Raw genomic sequence first — 22,776 nt, forward strand, 5'->3', positions numbered from 1 at the left:
GAAACCAGAGTGATCACCAGGATAATCTATAAGCACGACTATCTTGCGATTGAATGAATGGGAGCAGTTGGAGTGTGAGACCCTAGACAGAAGGACCTAGCCAAACAAAGGTGGGAGTTGGAAAATGCAGAATAATGGAACAACCCCAGCAGGTCAGAAAGCAAGTCATAAAATTCAACATTGAGTCCAGAAGTGTTTAGATGCCCAGGTGGAAGTCGAGGTGCTGTTCCCCAAGCTTGCATTGGGCCTCACGATGATACTGCAGGAGGTGATCTAATGGAGGTGTATAAAATCATGAGAGGAATAGTTCGGGTAGATGGACAGTCTCTTGCCCAGAGTAGGTGAATCGAGGACCAGAGGATCAGTCTGAAGAAGGGTCTCGACCCGAAACGTCACCCATTCCTTCTCTCCTGAGATGCTGGCTGACCTGCTGAGTTACTCCAGCATTTTGTGAAATAAGTACCTTCGAGGACCATTGGTTTAAGATGAAGGTGAGCAGATTTGATAGGAATCTGAGGGGTAACTTTTTCACACAAAGGGTGGTGGGTGTATGGAACGAGCTGCCAGATGAGGTAGTTGAGGCTGGGACTATCCCAATGTTTAAGTGACAGACAGGTACATGGATATGACAGGTTAGAGGGATATGGACCAAATGCAGGCAGGTGGGACTAGTGTAGCTGGGACATGTTGGCCAGTATGGGCAAGTTATGCTGAAGGGCCTGTTTCCACACTGTATCACGCTATGACTCCATGACTCTAGGAGGCCACAGGCTGATAGGCCAGGAACTAATGTGGTGGCAACAAGGGGCTCATGTTCACCTGCTGACTGAACGCAGGTGTTCCACAAACTGATCACCCCGAATCTGCTTCTGGTTTCTCGACATTGGTGAATTTTGAGTTCTACAACTTCAGACAACTTTAGATTTCACGGTCTGAGTCAGTCATCTATCTGTAGTATTACCTCATCTGTTTTCTTTCCTTCCTTTTATTTCACTCTGGCAGTGGAGGATGTGCTCAGCGTGACATGTTGGGCTTGTCCTCACGCATTTTGCAACCTACGCAGTCTTTTGCCTATGTTCATTAGTCATAAGATCATGAGTGATGGGAGCACGGTAGCGCAGCGGTAGAGTTGCTGCTTTACAGCGAATGCAGCGCCGGAGACTCAGGTTCGATCCTGACTACGGGTGCTGCACTGTAAGGAGTTTGTACGTTCTCCCCGTGACCTGCGTGGGTTTACTCCGAGATCTTCGGTTTCCTCCCACACTCCAAAGACGTACAGGTATGTAGGTTAATTGGCTGGGTAAATGTAAAAATTGTCCCTAGTGGGTGTAGGATAGTGTTAATGTACGGGGATCACTGGGCGGCACGGACTTGGAGGGCCGAAAAGGCCTGTTTCCGGCTGTATATATATGATATGATATGATAAAGAGGCCATTCGGCCCATCAAGTCTACGCCATTCAATCATGGCTGATCTCTCTCTCTCGCTCCTTCCTAACCCCATTCTCTAACCTTCTCCCATAACCTCTGACAATAGACAATAGACAATAGACAATAGGTGCAGGAGTAGGTCATTCAGCCCTTCGAGCCAGCACCGCCATTCAATGCGATCATGGCTGATCACTGTCAATCAGTACCCTGTTCCTGCCTTCTCCCCATACCCCCTCACTCCGCTATCCTTAAGAGCTCTATCCAGCTCTCTCTTGAAAGCATCCAACGAATTGGCCTCCACTGCCTTCTGAGGCAGAGAATTCCACACCTTCACCACTCTCTGACTGAAAAAGTTCTTCCTCATCTCCGTTCTAAATGGCCTACCCCTTATTCTTAAATTGTGGCCCCTTGTTCTGGACTCCCCCAACATTGGGAACATGTTTCCTGCCTCTAATGTGTCCAATCCCCTAATTATCTTATATGTTTCAATAAGATCCCCCCTCATCCTTCTAAATTCCAGTGTATACAAGCCCAATCGCTCCAGCCTTTCAACATACGACAGTCCCGCCATTCCGGGAATTAACCTATTGAACCTACGCTGCACGCCCTCCATAGCAAGAATATCCTTCCTCAAATTTGGAGACCAAAACTGCACACAGTACTCCAGGTGCGGTCTCACCAGGGCCCGGTACAACTGTAGAAGGACCTCCCTGCTCCTATACTCAACTCCTCTCGTTACGAAGGCCAACATTCCATTGGCTTTCTTCACTGCCTGCTGTACCTGCATGCTTCCTTTCATTGACTGATGCACTAGGACACCCAGATCTCGTTCAACTCCCCCTCCTCCTAACTTGACACCATTCAGATAATAATCTGCCTTTCTATTCTTACTTCCAAAGTGAATAACCTCACACTTATCTACATTAAACTGCATCTGCCATGTATCCGCCCACTCACACATCCTGTCCAAGTCACCCTGCAGCCTTATTGCATCTTCCTCACAATTCACACTACCCCCCAGCTTAGTATCATCTGCAAATTTGCTAATGGTACTTTTAATCCATTCGTCTAAGTCATTAATGTATATTGTAAATAGCTGGGGTCCCAGCACCGAACCTTGCGGTACCCCACTGGTCACTGCCTGCCATTCCGAAAGGGCCCCATTTATCCCCACTCTTTGCTTTCTGTCTGTCAACCAATTTTCTATCCATGTCAGTACCCTACCCCCAATACCATGTGCCCTAATTTTGCCCACTAATCTCCTATGTGGGACCTTGTCGAAGGCTTTCCGAAAGTCGAGGTACACCACATCCACTGACTCTCCCCTGTCAATTTTCCTAGTTACATCCTCAAAAAATTCCAGCAGATTTGTCAAGCATGATTTCCCCTTCGTAAATCCATGCTGACTCGGAATGATCCCGTTACTGCTATCCAAATGCTCAGCAATTTCGTCTTTTATAATTGACTCCAGCATCTTCCCCACCACTGATGTCAGACTAACTGGTCTATAATTACCCGTTTTCTCTCTCCCTCCTTTCTTAAAAAGTGGGATAACATTTGCTATCCTCCAATCCACAGGAACTGATCCTGAATCTATAGAACATTGAAAAATGATCTCCAATGCTTCCACTATTTCTAGAGCCACCTCCTTAAGTACCCTGGGATGCAGACCATCAGGCCCTGGGGATTTATCAGCCTTCAGTCCCATCAGTCTACCCAAAACCATTTCCTGCCTAATGTGGATTTCCTTCAGTTCCTCCATCACCGGCCCCTAGAACATTTGGGAGATTGTGTGTATCTTCCTCAGTGAAGACAGATCCAAAGTAACGGTTTAACTCATCTGCCATTTCTTTGTTCCCCATAATAATTTCCCCTGTTTCTGTCTTCAAGGGACCCACATTTGCCTTGACTATTTTTTTCCTCTTCACGTACCTAAAAAAACTTTTGCTATCCTCCTTTATATTATTGGCTAGTTTACCCTCGTACCTCATCTTTTCTCCCCGTATTGCCTTTTTAGTTAACTTTTGTTGCTCTTTAAAAGAGTCCCAATCCTCTGTCTTCCCACTCTTCTTTGCTATGTTATACTTCCTCTCCTTAATTTTTATGCTGTCCCTGACTTCCCTTGTCAGCCACAGGTGTCTCTTACTCCCCTTAGAGTCTTTCCACCTCTTTGGAATAAATTGATCCTGCAACCTCTGCGTTATTCCCAGGAATACCTGCCATTGCTGTTCTACCGTCTTCCCTGCTAGGGCCTCCTTCCAGTCAATTTTGGCCAGCTCCTGCCTCATGCCTCTGTAATCCCCTTTGCTATACTGTAATACTGACACTTCCGATTTTCCCTTCTGCCTTTCCATTTGCAGAGTAAAACTTATCATGTTGTGATCACTGCCTCCTAATGGCTCTTTTACCTCTAGTCCCCTTATCAGATCAGGATCATTACACAACACTAAATCCAGAATTGCCTTCTCCCCGGTAGGCTCCAGTACAAGCTGTTCTAAGAATCCATCTCGAAGGCACTCTACAAACTCTCTTTCCTGGGGTCCATTTCCAACCTGATTTTCCCAGTCTACCTGCATGTTGAAATCTCCCATAACCACCGTAGCATTACATTTTTGACACGCCAATTTTATCTCCTGATTCAACTTGCAATTCAAGTTCGTACTAATCAAGAATCCATCTATCTCTGCCTTAGATTTATCCACTGACTTGGCCTCCACACCCTTCTGTGGCAGCCTTCTGTGTTGTCTATGTTCTCAACCTCTAACTGCTCCTATTTGTTCATTAACTGAATAACCCTTGTTTATAACCTATCCACATGGCCACCACAGGTTTTGTCCCATAAAATAATTGCCCTTACCCCCACCCTCCCTCCAATTGTCAAGCTTCTCTTGTCTCCTTCCACGTTCTGATGAAGGGACTTTAACAGAATACCTTGACCCCATTTCACTTCCCCTGGGTGTGGCCTGCTCACTAAGTATTTCTAGCAATTTTGTTTTTGTTTTACATTTCCAGCCTCTGCAGATTTTGGGGGATTTTCAATGTTGAAACTTGCCTTTGAAGGGTGTTTAGTGTCAGATAACATATAATCAATCTAATGTAGTTATGGCATTCTGCCATACATTTAGACCAATCACATTTTGTTCATAACATGTATAAACAACGTGATTTATTCCACCTACAAATACCATATTTTGCAATTGAGAACTAGTTTTCATATTTGCACATGAAATTGTAACAGGCTATTTGGCCCATTGAGTCTATGCTGGCTCACAGAGCAATACAAATTCCCCACATATTTTCTTTGTAACCTATTTTCACCAAAATCTCATTAACTCTACAACCACCTGCACTCCAGGTAATTTAGAATTATAGAGCCATACACTACAGAAATAGTCCCTTAACCTCACCACACAATGTCATAGAGTTGTACAACAAACAAAAACTGGTCCTTCGGTTCATCGTATCTATGCTGGCCATCATATCCATCCATACTGATTAATTCCATATCCCTATGCTTTGCTCAACCATGTACTGTCCAAATGCCTCTTAAATGTTGCTACTATTCTTCCTTCCACCATCTCTTTAGCAACTCATGCCAGATACCAACTACCCTCTGTGTGAAAGATTTACCCTTCAGATATGTGGCAGGAGGTGTTCAATTCAGGCAAATGTGAGTAGTTTTGGAAGTCAAATTCAGGTACGGCATATGGCAGGGACTTATGCAGCATTGATATACGGTGAAACTGTGAGGTGCAAATCCATAATCCCTGAATGTGCCAACACAGATGGATTGGGTAGTGAAAAAAGCATTTAGGATACTTGCCTCCATAGGCCGTGGTATTGTTTGCGAGTTGGAACATCATGTTGCAACTGTACAAAACACTGGTCGGACCACACTTGGAGCATTGTGTGCAGTTCTGGTCACCACACAATAGGAAGGATATAGCAGCAATAGAGAGAGGAGTGCTGATGAGATTCACCAGGCTTTTGCCTGAAATGGAAGTCTGTAGTTATAAGGATGGGTTGAATAAGCGGAGTTTATTATCTCTGGAACATAGGCTGAGAGGTGACCTTATAGAGATTTATAAAAACGAGGGGCAGTGATAGGAGAGATGATGAGCGGCACGGTGGCGCAGCGGTAGAGTTGCTGCCTTACAGCGAATGCAGTGCCGGAGACTCAGGTTCGATCCTGACTACGGGCGCCGTCTGTACGGAGTTTGTACGTTCTCCCCGTGAACTGCGTGGGTTTTCTCCGAGATCTTCGGTTTCCTCCCACACTCCAAAGACGTACAGGTATGTAGGTTAATTGACTGGGTAAATGTCAAAATTTAAAAAAATGGTCCCTAGTGTGTGTAGGATGTTAATGTGCGGGGATTGCTGGGCGGCGCGGACTCGATGGGCCGAAGGGCCTCTAAATCTAAATCTAAATGGACAGCATCTTTTTCCCCAGGAGGGGCAGTCTAGAACTAGAAGACAAAGTTTACAGCGAGAGTGGAGAAAGTTAAAGGAGATCATTTTTTCACACAGAGAGTGGTGATTGTAAGAAGTGTAGATTTCCACAAATCGTTTAACTTCTGTATAAGCGTTTTAAAACAAATACAATGCAGAGAGCAAGTGAGAAAACCTCTGCATGGCACACATCACGGTTACAAAGTGAAACTAATTTAATCAGCAGCATAATACAGACAAGGGCCGGAGAGGATGGCTCGATGGCATTCATGCATTGTCTTTCCACTGACTGGTTAGCACGCAACATTAGTTTAGTTTAGTTCAGAGATACAGCGCGGAAACAGGCCCTTCGGTCCACTGGTTCCGCGCCGACCAGCGATCCCTGTTTATTAACACTATCCTACACACACTCGGGACAATTATTTTACATTTACCAAGCCAATTAACCTACATACCTGTACATCTTTGGAGTGTGGGAGGAAACCGAAGATCTTGGAGAAGACCCATGCAGGTCACGGGGAGAACGTACAGACAGCACCCGTATTCGGGATCAAACCCAGGTCTCCGGTGCTGCATTCGCTGTAAGGCGGCAACTCTACCGCTGCGCCACCATGCTGCCCTTTCACTTTTAGCTTTTCACTGTACCTCGGTACACGTGGCAATAAACTAAACTGAACTGAAGAGATTGAAGATGTCTTTAAATTTTTTTTAGAGATACAGCATGGAAACAGGCCCTTCAGCCCACTGAGTCCCCGCCAGCCTGGATCACCATACACCAGCACTATCCTACACACGAGGGACAATTTACAATTTTTACTGAAGCCAATTAACCTACAAACCTGTACGTCTTTGGAGCGTGCGAGGAAACCGGAGAACCTGGGGATAAGCCACGCAGGTCATGGGGAGAACGTACAAACTCTGAACAGACAGCACCCGTTGTCAGGATTGAACCTGGGTTTCTGGTGCTGTAAGGCAGCAACTCTACTGCTGCGCCACCGTGCCGCCCCAATGGTGATGGCGGACGCAAGGAATAAAGGGCCGAGAAGCGAACCGGCTGTGTGAAGCGGTGCCACTTGACGATGGAAAAATACAAGTACATAGTTCACTATAAGTGGCAAGTAAATAGGGTGGTGAAGAAGGCATATGGTTTTATTTGCCCTCGTCAGCCAGGAGGCCCTGCAGCCGTCTGGGGCTCGGCTGCATCGGGCCCCGCTCCAAGAAGCCAAGTACTCAAACTGGACGCAAACTGCAGCGGCAGAGGAGGCCAACGGCTACACGTGGCCAAGCCGACCCTGCTCCGCTGCGAGGACATTGGGCCTTTTTGGCCAAGTTAAGAACCTGGTTAAGCACTATAACAACTTGGATTTGAAAATGGTGCCAGGCCTGGGGCGACTCATATACCGTCTAGGTGTAATCTATATACTAAAACTCTCGTTTGTTTGTTTGTTTGTTTGTTTGTTTGTTCCAGAAATACAGCCAAAACGGTACACAATAGCGCGACAATTTAAGGCCCACCTTACTCACCGTTGTCCCTTTGGTGCTAATGGAAGAGGTTTCATTGAAATTGGTGTTATATTTTTAAAGTTATTCACATTTTAAAGTTTCAATCTATCTCCCAGGGAGGGAGAGGGAGGGGGGTGGAGGGAGGGGGGGAGAGGGAGGGAGGTGGGGGAGGAGGGAGGATAAGGGTGGTTGAGGGGGATGGAGTGGGGGGGGAGGGGAAGGGTGGAGGGAGGGGTTGGAGGGAGGGATGGAGGAGTGGGGGGGAGGGGGAGGAGAGGAGGTAGGGGGAGGGGATGGGGGAGGGAGAGGGGAGGGGGGGGGAGAGGGTGCTGCACCAATGCAGGAGAGGTTTGGGCCCAACGGGTCCACTTGGTCTAGTATTCCTATTTACTTGTACTGAATCTAAGATGTGCTTATGAAATATTTTTACTGAACTATATGCAAAAAAAGAAAATGTCACTGTATCTTGGTACATGTGAAAATAAAGTACCATTGAACCATTGACGTTACTAATCAATTTCTGCTTTAAAAATATACAAAGACCTGGCCTCCACAGCCATCTGTGGCAATGAATTCAACTCATTAACCACCCTCTGGTGAAAGAACTTCCTCCTCTGCATTCCTCAGAAGCCCGCATTCACTGTGTACGTCCAACCCTGCTACAACTTCCCATAAACGCATCACTTTGTACTTGTCCAAGTTAAATTCCACCCGCCACTCCTTTGACCACTTTCGCAGTCGGTCAATACCCTGCTGTAAACTTAGAACATTTTCACCGCCCACTACACTGCCGATTTTGGTGTCATCGCCAAACTTCCTAGTCATCCTGCCTACATTCTTATCCAAGTCATTCATATGTACGACAGAAGAGAACAGAGGACCCACCACCCAACCCCATAACGTGCCACTAGTCACAGGCAAATAATCTGAAAAACAACCCTCCACTACCACCTCTGCCTCCCACCACTTCGCAAATTTTGTATCATGCTGAGGCTCTGTAAGGCGCTGATCAGGCCACATTTGGTGTAAGAAAACAACTGCAGATGCTGGAGAGACAAAAAACATCCAAACTAATCTAGACACAAAAAGCTGGAGTAACTCAGTGTGTCAGACAGCATCTCTGGAGAAAAGGAATAGGTGGCGTTTTGGGTTGAGACCCTTCAAGGTTCTACAGACCTCGACCCAAAACGTCATCAATTCCTTTTCTCCAGAGATGCTGTTTGACCTGCTGAGTTACTCCAGCTTTTTGTGTCTATCTTTAGTTTAAACCAGCATCTGCAGTTCCTTCCTACACATGTGAACTAATCTCATCGATGAAAAAACTTCAGATCAGAAACAGCCGAGACAGAAGTTGATCTTACATTAGCCAGTCTGAAGAAGTGTCTCGACCCGAAACGTCACCCATTCATTCCTTCTATCTAGAGATGCTGCCTGTCCCGCTGAGTTACTCCAGCATTTTGTTTCTATCTTCGATCTTACATGAGGCTTTGTTGGAACGGTGTGGGAGGTTATGGACAGATAGGTCAGAGTGACAGTGGGATGGAAATTAAACGGACAGGCAATTGGAAGAATATGACTGCCTGTTATGTATTTGTGCTGTAATTGGACCATGAATAAATCTCGGACACACACAAGTATTCATGTTAGCGCCATCTTAAGTCTTTTTTGCGCAAGCGCAAAATCGCGCAAGTCATTTCATATTAAAAGTCATATCATATTAAATCAGGTTCCCATACCCAACATTCCTCCCCCTTTAACATGGAGGTAGGTAACACAATTTCATTTCTATCGTCACATAATATCAACCAACAGACCTGCATATCGTACGAACATGTGTCAAACAAAATACACAATACATTGCTAGTATATACATAGGTTCACTTATACAGAACATAATCCTCAAATCTTTTAGGTGTTCTTGTAATTCTATTAGACCTGCGTCTATCTGTCTGTGTTGGATTATTCATTTGGTGTAAAATATCAGGCTCCGGCTGTGATATTGTGTTATCACTGTGGATTAAACGTTCGTCAATCTCCGGCTCTGGTTGTGATGTTTTGTTATCACTGTGGATTAAATGTTCGTCCCCCTCTGAAGTGCTTCCAGGATCTACACCTACGGTTGGAGTTGGCATAACTATCAGTGGATAGTTTGGTTGAACCCCTTCTCTTTGTTGGAAGTGGGTGTGTTCGTCATTGTTTGGCAAGTACGCTCTCATTTGATCGACATGACGACGAACGACTCTTCCCTCACTCGACTTTACATTGTACAGGACTTCACTGATGACTTCTGCTATCATTCCGTAAAGCCAAGTGGGACCTGATGTAAAGTTCTTGACCATGACATGATCATTCACATCAAAGACTCGCTTCTTGCTTCCTCGATCTGCTGCCTGTTTCATTGAGGCATGCTTCCTTCGAACAGTTTTGCTGAGATCGGGTCGCAGACTGTCAAGTTTGGTGCGGATCTTTCGTCTGAACATCAGTTCACTGGGTGACTTTCCAGTCGTTCCTTGAGGTGTGACTCGGTACGTCAGCAAGAACTTCTGGATCTTTAGTTCCAGGTCTGTTCCTTTTCCTTTCTTCACATCTGCTTTCACCGTCTGTACCCCTCTTTCTGCTAGTCCGTTGCTGGACGGGTGCTTGGGTGATGTTTGAATGTGGCAGAGGTTGTTGCTGCTGAGGAACTTGGCAAATTCTTCAGACACAAACTGTACCGTTGTCTGTGACCACCATGTCTGGTAACCCATGAGTTGCAAACAACCGCCTCAGGGCAATCACTGTTGCTGCTGCTGTTGCGTGTTTCACTTGAATGGCTCCAATCCATTTGCTGTGAGCATCGACCACAATCAGCACATTCTCATTGTCGAGGCTGGCATAGTTACAGTGAATTCTACTCCACGGTCTCTCAGGGAACTCCCATGGATGGATTGGGGCTGCAACAGGACTATGCTGACTCTGCTGACAGCTTGGACAACTTCTCACTTGTTGTTCCAACTCCTTGTTGATTCCTGGCCACCAGACGTATGATCTTGCCAATGCCTTCATTTTCACACTGCCAAGGTGCGTGCTATGAAGTTCTTCAAGGATTCTAGTCCTTATCTCCAGATTATCTGGGATGACCACTCGTGGTCCCCACAGGATTATATCATCCTCCACTGACAGCTCTTCTTTCTTGCTGGCAAAGGGCTTTACTGCTTCTGGAAGATTCCTTGCACCTGGCCACCCTTCCATGAAGTGGTTCTTCACCTCGGAGAGAACTCTGTCCTTCTTGGTGGCTCTTTTCGCTTCCTGTGCCCAGATCGGTGAGCATGTTGATGCGTGTCTCTGATGCTTCATCAAGCTCGGCGAGCTCCGGATGATTCCATGAAGAGTCCTCTTCGTGGATCGGCATCGCGACAACGCATCTGCATTCTGGTGTTTCTTGCCTTCTCAATGGACTATGTAACTGTAGGCAGACAGGATCATATGCCATCTTGCTACGCGAGCAGAGGCCATCGGGCTGGCAGGCTTGTGGTCTCCAAAGAGTCCCATCAGTGGCTTGTGATCAGTCACAATGGTGACAGACCTTCCATGTAACTGCTTGTGGAACTTCTTCCGTCTGAAGATTATGGATAAACCCTCCTTTTCATATTGTGTGTAGTTCACTTCGCTGGGCCTGAGAGTGCGTGAAGCGAAAACTATCGGGTGTTCTTGTCCATCTGATTCAACATGGCTTATCACAGCACCTAAGCCATAGGGGCTTGCATCCGTTTGGAGCAGGATGGGTTTGGCTGGATCGTAATGCGTCAGCACACTGTCACTCTGAAGAAGACGCTTGGATCTCTGGAATGCCTGCTCTTGTTCCTTTCCCCATTTGAACTTGGAATCAGCCTTGCTGCTTCTCCTCCCACTCTTTGAATCTGCTAATCTGTACTCTGCCTTCAGCATCTGAGTCAATGGTGCAATCTCCTGTGACAGGTTGGGTATAAACTTCCTGTAATACCCCAGTAAGCCGAGGTATGTCTGGAGTTGGCTTTGGTTCACAGGCCGCTTGGCTTCCCGCACCGCATCAACTTTGTCTTGAAGAGGACGAAGCCAATTTTTGTTCAGTCGATGTCCGAGATAGTCAACTGACTCTCGCATCAGTGCACACTTCTCCTTCTTCAGACGTAACCCATTGGTCTCTAGTCTTGACGGGACCCCTTCCAGGTTTCTTCGTCAGTCTTTCCGCTGATGATGATATCATCAAGGTATGGCTTGCACATAGGAATATCGGCTAGCAGACTCTCCATTGTTCTCTGGAACATGGCTGGTGCACTGGATATCCCAAAGGGCAGTCTGGTATACTCGAAGAGACCTTTCTGTGTGTTAATCATGGTGAACTTTCGAGTTTTTTTCTGAGATTGTTCTCTCCTCCGCTGGTAGGCTCTGACAGCCTCACACCGACTCTTAGTGTGACCCATTCCAGAGCACCTGAAATCTCAAAATTTGCACCTCGCTGGCTCGTGGCTGCCACCACATCTCCAGCATTTCTTAGAGTAGTGACCCTCGTCTTTGCGTGTCCTTGGTTGACTCCTTGTCTTCTGCAGTTCAGACGCCTTCCTTTGAAGCTGATTGACGGAGGTAGTATCCTCTTGAGGCCTTCCGATCTTCTGGATCTGCGCTACATCTTGTTTGGCCACCTCCATCGCTGTCGCCATATTGACTGCGTTCTCAAAGGTTAATCTTTGTGTACCCAACAGTTTCCGCTGGATGTTCACCTCTGCACACCCTACCACCAATCTGTCTCTCAGCATATTCTCCGATGTGAGTCTCTTGCAGTAGAACCATAGTCACCTTGTTTTTGATGGCAATGTGTTCGATGGCGTAGAGCTTGGCGATGGTAAGGCCTTCAATGTTGAGCTGCAGTAGCGCTAAACCACGACAGTTGGCGGCATTTGATGGTGCCGCCTGGCCTGGGGAGGGATGGTGTTTTGCGATCTGCATTAGTTTTGCTTTAAGGGCTTATGAGGCTGTAAACTACTCATGGGGGAGGCCGCGTAGAGGCTGTCTTTGTCTTCAACACCACGACATGTGCGCCTCAAGTCACGGCGCCCCTTTGCCATGCAAGCCCACGAGCTGCTCTGTACAACACCGGTCGACACTTCCAAGGCCACCTGGGTCAAGACGAGATGGAGAGACCAGTGGAAGTCAGCAGAACACTGCACCGCTGCATCGGTGAACCCATGGACGTCCCTGGCCAGGACCTGCCCCGAAAGCAGTGGATAACCCTCAACCGCTTGAGGACAGGTGTCGGACCTATGGAGTAGCGATGAAGAGGTGGGGTCTCGTGGACAGTGCCTTCTGCAAGTGTGGGGATCCTACACAGACAGTGGAGCATACAGTCACCAGTTGCCCCAAATACCGCCCACCGAATGGTGAACGAGGTCTGATTGACCTGGACGATGACACGTTGGCCTGGCTCGCCTCAACGGAGCTGCAGGTCTAAAAGACACACGACAGAAGAAGAAGAGCATATTCTCCAGTTCCTTGAAATTACACCCCTCACTTAAATGTCGAAGCTTTGCTATGAACTGAGGGATTGTTTCATTTGCTTGGGTGCAGGTATAGAGTCAATACCTTTGCACTATTTCTGTTGGTTTTGGCGAGAAATGAGCAATTAAAGCATCCTTACATTCCTGATATGTTCTACTTCCGGGTTTGCTGGCTGCAGCAATGCTCGTAGGGTGTGGTAACCCTTGCTTCCTAAACCTGTAAGGAACAATGCTCTTTTCTTCTCTTCTGACGTGATATCGTTTGAAGTGAACCACGCCTCCAAGACTTCAGTCCATTCCTCAAAAGTATAACCAGATTCTAACTGGGGCACATTCCCAACAATTGGATTAGCCATGGTTACACTATTAATACTCGGTTCACAACAACACTATTTAACCGTTATCACCGTCGCTGCTCTGCTCTCCGATACTCGGACACTCGCCGTCGGTGGCGGTTGCTGGGGACAAAATGGCGGCGGCTGAACTTGGGCCTTGGGTGGCTTAGCTATTACTGGCAAGCGAACATGATTGATGTTCTGCTGGCGATGGCTGCCTCTATGTGCTGCGCTGCACGGCAGCACTGCTTGTACAGTAGGTTGCATCGATGGGTTGACTTGCACTCTCGAACGTGCGTTCCACATTTTCCAATTACATACCGCGTCATTTACTTCATGTTCGGTCGTGCGAAAACTTCAAAATGACCGCAATCTGTCCCTGTTAGAGGAAGCCCATCCTCGTCGCCAAATTGTTGTGTATTTGTGCTGTAATTGGACTATGAATAAATCTCGGACATACACAAGTATTCAAACGTGCCGGTATTCGTGTTAGCGCCACCTTAAGTCTTTTCTGCGCAAGCGTACAATCGCGCAAGTCATTTCATATTAAAAGTCGTTTCATATTAAATCAGGTTCCCATACCCAACACTGCCTTTGCAGTTTGAAGGGAGATGTTATGCAAAACAATCTCTCGGGTGATACAGTGGCTCTGCGGCAGAGTTGCTGCCTTACAGCGTCAGAGACTCGGGTTTGAGCATGGCTATGGGCGCTGTTTGTACAGAGCTTGGACATTCTCCCCGTGACCGCATGGGATTTCCCCCCCACACTCCAAAGACGTACAGGTTTGTAGAATAATTGGCTTCTATACATTTTAAATTGTCCATAGTGCGTAGGATAGTGCTCGTTAGTTTACGGGGTGATCGCTGGTGGGCGCGGACTCAGTGGGCCAAAGGGCCGGTTTCCATGCTGTTTCTCCAAAGTAAAGTCTAAAGTCAATCAACCTGTCTGTATTTGGTTTCTCCAAACCTCATTGTGAGCACTGAATGCACTTTGCCAAATTACCAGGCGTGCAAGTGAATCCCTGCTTCACCTGGAAGAATTGTTTGGATCCATGGCCAGCAACAAAGGAGCAGGCAAAACAAAACTGGTGTTGTGTCTCCTGCTGTTGGGGAAGTGTGCGAAGGGGAATATTTGATGCATCTGGATGAAAGGCCAAGGAGTTCAAAATGAACAGCACAGGACTTCAGGATGCTGAGAGGGCAGGATGTGCCTGGTGATGGAATAGAACAGTACAACACAAGACAGTACAACACAGTACAACAGGCCCATTGGCCCACAGTGTCTGTGCTGAACATGATGACAAGGCCATATCCTTCCACCGCAAACCTCTGTCTTCTATCAGTAAGCCGGATCTGAATCCGCACAACCAAATGACTGTTAATCCCGTGCATCTTAATCTTCAGGATCAACCTCGCATTGTGGAATTATATAAAATGCCATTAAAATCCTTGTGGAGCACTTCCACTGCCCCACCTTTATCAATCACCTTAATGCATTCAAGCGAGAGCTAGATAGAGCTCTTAAGGATAGCGGAGTCAGGGGGTATGGGGAGAAGGCAGGAACGGGGTACTGATTGAGAATGATCAGCCATGATCACAGTGAATGGCGGTGCTGGCTCGAATTTGGTAAGGCACGATCTGCTATGTGCAAAGCCATGCTGACTCTTCCCAATGAACCCATTCTCTTCCAAATGGGAGTAAATCCTATCCCAAAGAATCCTCTTGAATAACGTCTCCACCACTGACGTGAGGCTCACCAGCCCATAATTACCTGGATATTCTCCTCTTCCTTCCTTAATTAAAGGAACACTAGCACTCGCCAGAACTCCAGGACTTTGGTTGCGGCTAGAGAAGACGCAAAGATCTTCCTCAAGCTCTTGCGATCTCCTCCCTTGCCTCTCTCAATCATCTGGGATCAATCCCATCAGGTCCTGGGGATTTACCCACCTTAATGCTCTCCAAGAGCCCCAACATCTTCTTAATCTCAAACTGCCTTTGCATGTTAATGTTCTCCACACTCATCTCGCCATCCCTCATGTACTTCTCCTTGGTGACAACAGATGCCAAGTTCTCGTTTAGTACCTTGCCTTCACCTCCAGACTCCAAACACAAATTCCCTAATTTATCCTTGAGCAACACCTACTCCCTGGTTACCCTCTTGTTTTTAATGTAGGTATAAAAAGCTTTGGGATTTTCTTTAATCCGACTTGTCAAAGTCATCTTGTGCCCCCTTTGGCCCTTCTAATCACCCACTAAAATTCATTCCTCCTTTCTTAATATTCCTCAAAGGTCCTGTCTGATTCCATCATCATAAGACTTGCCTTTTTCTTTTTGATCAAATTTACAACCTCTTTGATCAGTCAATGTTCCCTCACTTTGCCATCTTTATCCCTCTTCCTTATTGGAACATACTGGGCCTGAACTTTGATCAACTGGCTTTTAAACAACTCCATTATGTCAGATGTGGACTTACCCAATATCAATTGCTTGCAGTGTACCCCCACCCCCCCCGCTACCTAATTGCACAAACAGTTGGAGTTGTGCTTTGCCTGACTCCAACTTAGTACCTTCCCACAAGATTCAGCTTTCTCCTTATTCAAAACAATCTTAAAACTTGTGGAGTTGTGATCACTATCCACAAAATGCTCTTCTACTGAAACATCAGTCACTGGGCCAGGCTCATTTCCCAAGACAAGATCCAGCATGTTCCCTTCTCGGGTTGGACTATCCACATACTAGTTCTCCTACTTGCCTTTCAACCCATCAGCATATTCTTTCACCTCTCCCAACCTGGTTTTCCTTTGAGACTTACTGGTCCTTATAGAAACATAGAAAATAGGTGTGGGAGTAGGCCATTCAGCCCTACGAGCCAGCACCGCCATTCAATATGATCATGGCTGATCATCCAAAATCAGTACCCCGTTCCTGCTTTCACCCCATATCCCTTGATTCCGTTAGCCCAAAGAGCTATATCTAACTCTCTCTTGAAAACATCCGGTGAATTGGCCTCCACTGCCTTCTGTGGCAGAGAATTCCAAAGATTCACAACTCTCTGGGAGAAAAAGTTTTTCCTCATTTATTGGGAGGGGTAGGAATGTTACAGCCTCTTCGTAGGGGAAAAATACACTCAGAAATTAATGTAAAGGATTACTGATATTCAAAGTTTCACTGCTTAATCTCTGGTCATTTATATTTAACCTCTAGTCATTTGCTTTGCAGGTGAGTGGCTATTCCTTCATGAAACCACCTTTTAGCTCAGTCCCAATTACTCATTCACTTTGTGGCGTTTTTTAAACATTTCTCCTCTGAATTTTGACAGCTAATCTAATTTTATTCTAAAGTGGAGCATGCTCGCGGGTATACTCCTATGTCGGAGAGTACAGTTGTGCTGCAGCAAGTAAGAATTTCATTGTTCTATCTGGGACATATGACAATAAAATACTCTTGACAGTATCAGCAGACTCTTGTGTCTACAGTAGATGGCGCCATTCACATCCTTTTAACAAAGCTGAGCGTTCAAAATTACACTTTGTAATTGGAGATTTGGGTTTTATCGTTCCTTAAAATGTGTAGCAGAATTAGTCCATTCGGTCCATCAAGTCAACTCAATCATGGCTGATCTATCTCTCACTCCTAACTCCATTCTCCTGCCTTCTCCCCATAACCCCAGGCATCCGTACTAATCAAAAATCTATCAATCTCTGCCTTAAAAATATCCATTGACTTGGTCTCCACTGCCTTCAAAGAATCCCACAGATTTACCACCCTCTGATGAAAGAGATTCCTCCTCATCTCCTTTCTAAAGGAACATCCTTTAATTCTGAGGCTGTGACCTCTAGTCTTAGTCTCTCCCACTAGTGGAAACATCCTCTCCACATCCACTCTATCCAAATCTTTCACTATTCGGTAAGTATCTACGAGGTTCCCCTCACCCTTGTAAACTCCAGCGAGTACAGGCCCAGTACTGTCAAACGCTCATCATATGTTAACCCATTCATTCCTGGGATCATTCTTGTAAACCTCCACTTGTAAACCTCATTTGCAACCTACTCAGTTGGAAATGAAATGATGTGAAGGCAATGCCAGGAGGTTAAGTTTAATCTGGACTAGTCTGATGGGCAGAAAGGCCTCTGCATTCGAGCCGCGGTAAAGTCAATCATAAATGGAGTATGCAGCAGTGCGTTGAGAAGGCGCTGTGGAACTTGATGTAACTCTTCACTGCTCTTAGCCCAGTGAAAATTAAATAGAAACCTATATTTGGAGATCAGCTTCAGCCATGTACAGTGCAAGATCCATCCAGTTCAGATTTTTAAAATTGGCCCAGTTACTGATATTTCAGTGGAAGAGCATTTTGGGGATAGTGATCACAACTCCGCTCTGACTTTGTAACCCTTGCTTTCCCTCTCTGTCCATCCCTCCCCCTTTCCCAGTTCTCCGACCTGTCTGATTGTCACCCACTACGTTTGATAAAACGTTTTATTCACAAAATGCTGGAGTAACTCAGCAGGTCAGGCAGCATCTCGGGAGAGAAGGAATGGGTGACGTTTCGGGTCGAGACCCTTCTGACCCGAAACGTCACCCATTCCTTCTCTCCCGAGATGCTGCCTGACCTGCTGAGTTACTCCAGCATTTTGTGAATAAAACGTTTTATCTCTGTTTGCTTTGTTGTTACCTTCTCCCAGCTAACAATGATCTATTCTGCATTTGCCTTGATCTCTATCCCCTTTGTCCTGTTTTCACACCTTACACTTCCTTATCTATGTATCTCCCTCTCTCCCCTGACATCAGCCTGAAGAAGGGTCTCGACCCGAAACGTCACCCATTCCTTCTCTCCAGAGATGCTGCCTGTCCCGCTGAGTTACTCCAGCATTTTGTGTCTATCTTCGATTTAAACCAGCATCTGCAGTTATTTCCTACACCACTTTTTTAAAGATTGTTTTGAATAGGGAGAATATTGAATCTTGTGGGAAGGCATAAGTTGGAGTCAGGTAAAGCTCAATGTTATTAAGCAGCAGCTTGGGAGGGTACAATGGAAGCAATTGCCATTGGGCAAGACCCCATCTTACATGGGGGAGTTGTTTAAAGGCCGGTTGAAAATTGTTCAGACAAAATAATTGCAGTCCAATGAGTATCATGGGATCTCCCGAGATGCTGCCTGACCTGCTGAGTTACTCCAGCATTTTGTGAATATTTTTATTGGGTCTATCACCCAACCAGGAGCTCATTCCAGTTACCTAATATTCTAAGTTTTGTTTATCTGCTTCTGACTTATGATATTGTGTTTTTTAAAAATTATATTTTGTTAAGTATTAAGGGTGGGCACAATAAACTTTGGCTTCTGTCTACACCTTTTTGTTTCAGTCAGAAAATATCATGTGTGATTATATTGTTTTATTTTTGATACAAAGATTTCGAACTATTTAACTTTCACAACTGTATTGTCAATCTGTTGTATTGTATTGACCGGGAAATAAATAAATAAATAAATAGAAAATGATGATAATATTGAGCCTGCAGAAACATTGCCAGAGTGGCACCAACAAGGAGTTGATGCCTTCGTTTTTCACGGGATTTCTTGAACTTCAACTCATTCCCTTCTCTTTGTTGATGCCAACTGCATTGATTGTAATTATGCACTGAGATGTATCAGCAAAATCCAGGCAATCCGTTACCAAGCAGTGGATTTATTTTTACCCACCTAGCAGCTTCTCCGCCAACATGTTGAGCTGATCGGTATTCAGGCCTCGACCCACGTAAGATGCAAATTGCCAACTCAGCACCTCTGACAGCTGGCTCCAAGTGGCAGTGGGAGGGATGGTGAACAAAGTCAAGTTCTGAAAGATTGCAAGGGTGCATAACAATCTTACTGGAAATCAAGAACCAGGAACACGTGAACAAAGCACGTCCATCAGCAAAAAGAAGAAAACATGCTCAGCACCATTTCGTGCAAAACCCCGTTATGATTGAAAAGACTTTTGTTGGCTGTCCGCCCAATCTTGCTTTCTATTTGTCTACTCAGTCTTCTTTTCTTTGCGGAGCATAGCACGATTTTTCTATCATTTTCTGCTGTAGTTTTTTTCTTTAATTATCAAACCCAACTAACAGAAACTAGCACGAGGTAACTTTGGGGAGGAGGTGAAATAGGAGCCAAGGCAGCCTCAGATCATGGAAGCACTGAATGATGAAAATATGGTCCTGCCTACAGAATCCTAGGGCAAGAACTGGCAGGGTGGTGAGCCATTGGGCAAGTAGTAAATGGATACAGATATAATGTTTGCGGACTGCTAAAGGTAAAAAGCAAAAAGGATTAGATTTTCCTGAGCACACTGGAGATGGGGTGATGTGAAGGACGTTGGATGTGGCATGGAGAAAAAGTGTCAACGTTTGCGGGGTCATGCAAGAGTGACAAACAAGGAAATCCGTGGATTTTAGCTAGCAATAGATACGGGGGTAGATTGGGATTGATAACAGTGGGTATGAAAGGGCAGAGGGCAGGAAATAAACTGCTCTTACAAGTTTCTAATTAATAATCTGGGCAAAATGGTCATGGGCAATAAATGTCATTCTTTTCGAAAATGATCAAATGTTGAAAATTAATTAAAAAGAAAACATTTTTAACCACAGAACACTGCAAAAAATCATGGAGCGAATCGTGCAATCGTAGAATTGTTGCCACACAGGAGGCCATTTGGCCCATTGTGCCCATGCTCACAACCCATTGAAATTGGCCTTATTCCAATTAGTTATTTTTAATTTGCATTGCTTCTTTTTTCTGTAGCTAACACAAGACCACAAGAAACTCGAAGCAAGAGGAGGCTACCAGGTAGCTCAAGCTTGCCTTGATCATGGCTGATCTATGTTGGCCTCAATTCATTCTCTGTGCCAGGTCCCCATAAACCTCAACCTTTCATATATTTCTCGATCTCAACCTTAAATATCTCTAATGCCCTGCCTTCCACTACTCTTGGGGCAGAGAAGCTATTATCCTCTGAGAAGAAATGTCTACATATCTCATATTTAGATGACCAGCACCTTATTTTGTAGCCATGTCTCCTTGCTTATGACCTTCCCACTTCGGTCAAACATCGATCCTGTCAGACTTCGTTAGGATCTTAATTATCTGAATACAAGCATCCCTTTAGTTTACAGACCCAACTTCAAGGAATCCATCCTAAATCTTATGATCATCATCTCCATTTTTACTTCCCCTCTAAAACCTGGTGCACCTTACCGACATCATATCCCTGAACAAAAGCCAGCAAACCTTCTTTCCTCGTTAAGACATACCACCCTGGGAAATTATCTTGGATACATTTTAGAAACTCTTCATCTTCTCTGCTGTGAGCACCATTACTATCCTAGTTTATATTAGGATAATTGAAGTCTACCATTATAACCACTACATCGTTTTTGATCTTCCCTCTAGCCTATTGGATTATTTGGTTCTTTGAGTACCTTGCTCTGTTTACAGAGTACTCTGATTACTTGTGCTGCTACAAGTAAGAATTTCATTGTTCCGTTTCGGGACATATGACAATAAAACACTCTTGACTCCCATTTGGTGGATGATCTATATAATGCGCTCAGCAGTGTAATATTACCTCAACTTTCGTGTAGCTTTAATCAAATTCTATCTTTGCAACACCCTCTCTTTCCAACACTGTAATACTTTATTTAATCAATACTGCAACCCCTCCTCATTTCCTTTGCTCCCTATTCTTCCTGAACACGCTGTATCCAGGTAATATTTACTGCCTAGCCTCCCTCTCTTTGAGCTAAATTTCTGTGATCGCCATCTCATCATATTCCCTTGTGGTTATCCATGTCTGTAGTTCACCAACCTTATTGAGGTGATAACACTCCAACCACATTCCATGCATTCACATACATGCTAAATTAACCAACTTTAGGGTGGCACAGTGGCACAGCAGTAGAGTTGCTGCCTTACAGTGCTTGCAGCGCTGGAGACCCGTGTTCGATCCCGACCCCGTCTGTACGGAGTTTGTACATTCTCCCCGTGACTGTGTGGGTGTTCTCCAAGATCTTTGGTTTCCTCCCACACTCCAAAGACGCACAGGTTTGTAGGTTAATTGGCTTGGGTCTATATATTTGGTATAAATGTAAATTGTCCCTAGTGTGTGCGGGGATCGCTGGTCGGTACGGACTCGGTGGGCCGAAGGGCCTGTTTCCGCGCTGTATCTCTAAACTAAACTAAATTATTGCATGTTCACCGACCCCAGTAAAATCCTTATGCTGAGCTGTATTCTACATTTCTCTTAGCTTGTTTGCCTATATTTTATCTATCCAGACTTCCTGCCTCAGACACAATTTGATGGTGCACTCAGATGCTTGCGCTCTTTGCTGCTTCTAATACACTCTGCCTGTCATTGCACTGTATCATTGGCTTTTCCTTCCTGAATACCCCCTGGCCTGAACCTACATTTTCTGTTTCCAACACTCAGCCCCCTGCCAAACAAGTTAATGGTGTAGTAGCTTTCAAGATGCCCTGGTGGATATTAATTGATGTACCTCTTTTTCAATTTCAGGCTTAAAGAAAACAAAGATGCCTGATTAACATACCTTGGGATCATTCATTAACATGTTGTACCATATGACGGAGGCCCAGCCACTCGGCAGCTGACTTACGTTTGAGATAACCACCACAGGCAAAGAACTGGTCTGTTGTTTAAAAATAAAGACAAAAAAAAATTATTAATTCAGTTCGTGGAAGAGTTACTCATATATTTTATGAGAAGCACAAACCTTCTATGACAGAATGTTTCCCTTTTCAATGAATATTGCTCTCTCAATGAACATTTTTGAATGAATACTGTTGCATTAAATTAGGCGGGACAATTATGCAGCGGTAGAGTTGCTGTCCTGCAGCGCCAGAGACCCGGGTTCGATCCTGACTACGGGTGCTGTCTGTACGGAGTTTGTACGTTCTCTCTGTGACCGTCGGGGTTTTCTCCGAGATCTTCGGTTTCCTCCCACACTCCAAAGGTGCGCAGGTTTGTAGGTTAATGGTTTCTGTAAACGGTCGCTAGTTTGTCAGATAGAACAAGTGTACGGGTGATCGTCGCCCTGCGTGCTCAGTGAGCCGAAGGGCCAGTTTCCATGTTGCGTCTCTAAACTAGGCTAACTGCTATGTATAAAGTTTAACAGCACATGGAAAGTACAGATCTACATTTAGACTTTAATAACCAGGAAAGGTGTAGGAAGGAACTGCAGATGTTGGTTTAAACTAAAGATAGACACAAAATGCTGGTGTAACTCAGCGGGGCAGGCACCCTTCTGGAGAGAAGGGTGACATTTCGGGTCGAGACCCTTCTTCAGACCCAACCTGAAACATCTCGACCTGAAACGTCACCCATTCCTTCTCTCCAGAGATGCTGCCTGTCCCACTGTACTTCAGCATTTTGTGTCTAACCCAGGAAGGGTCTTTATAGATGGATGGATCTATATATATATATATACACATACACACACACACACACACACACACACACACACATATATATATATATATATACACATATATATATATA

General features: G+C 45.3%; 1 protein-coding gene across 1 annotated transcript in view; it reads right to left on the reverse strand.

Annotated features, from left to right (window-relative positions):
- The window catches only part of stat4 (signal transducer and activator of transcription 4), a 98,934-nt gene that overhangs the window by 15,916 nt on the left and 60,242 nt on the right, over window positions 1-22,776 (reverse strand). Inside the window, exons 16-17 of the mRNA XM_078404122.1 lie at window positions 21,809-21,907; window positions 18,927-19,062 (exon numbers count right to left, since the gene is read on the reverse strand). Of these exons, the coding sequence (XP_078260248.1) occupies window positions 18,927-19,062; window positions 21,809-21,907 (235 nt within the window). The remainder of the gene's footprint in view (window positions 1-18,926; window positions 19,063-21,808; window positions 21,908-22,776) is intronic.

Source organism: Rhinoraja longicauda, chromosome 8 (assembly GCF_053455715.1).
Source record: "Rhinoraja longicauda isolate Sanriku21f chromosome 8, sRhiLon1.1, whole genome shotgun sequence".
Classification (NCBI taxonomy): domain Eukaryota; kingdom Metazoa; phylum Chordata; class Chondrichthyes; order Rajiformes; family Arhynchobatidae; genus Rhinoraja; species Rhinoraja longicauda.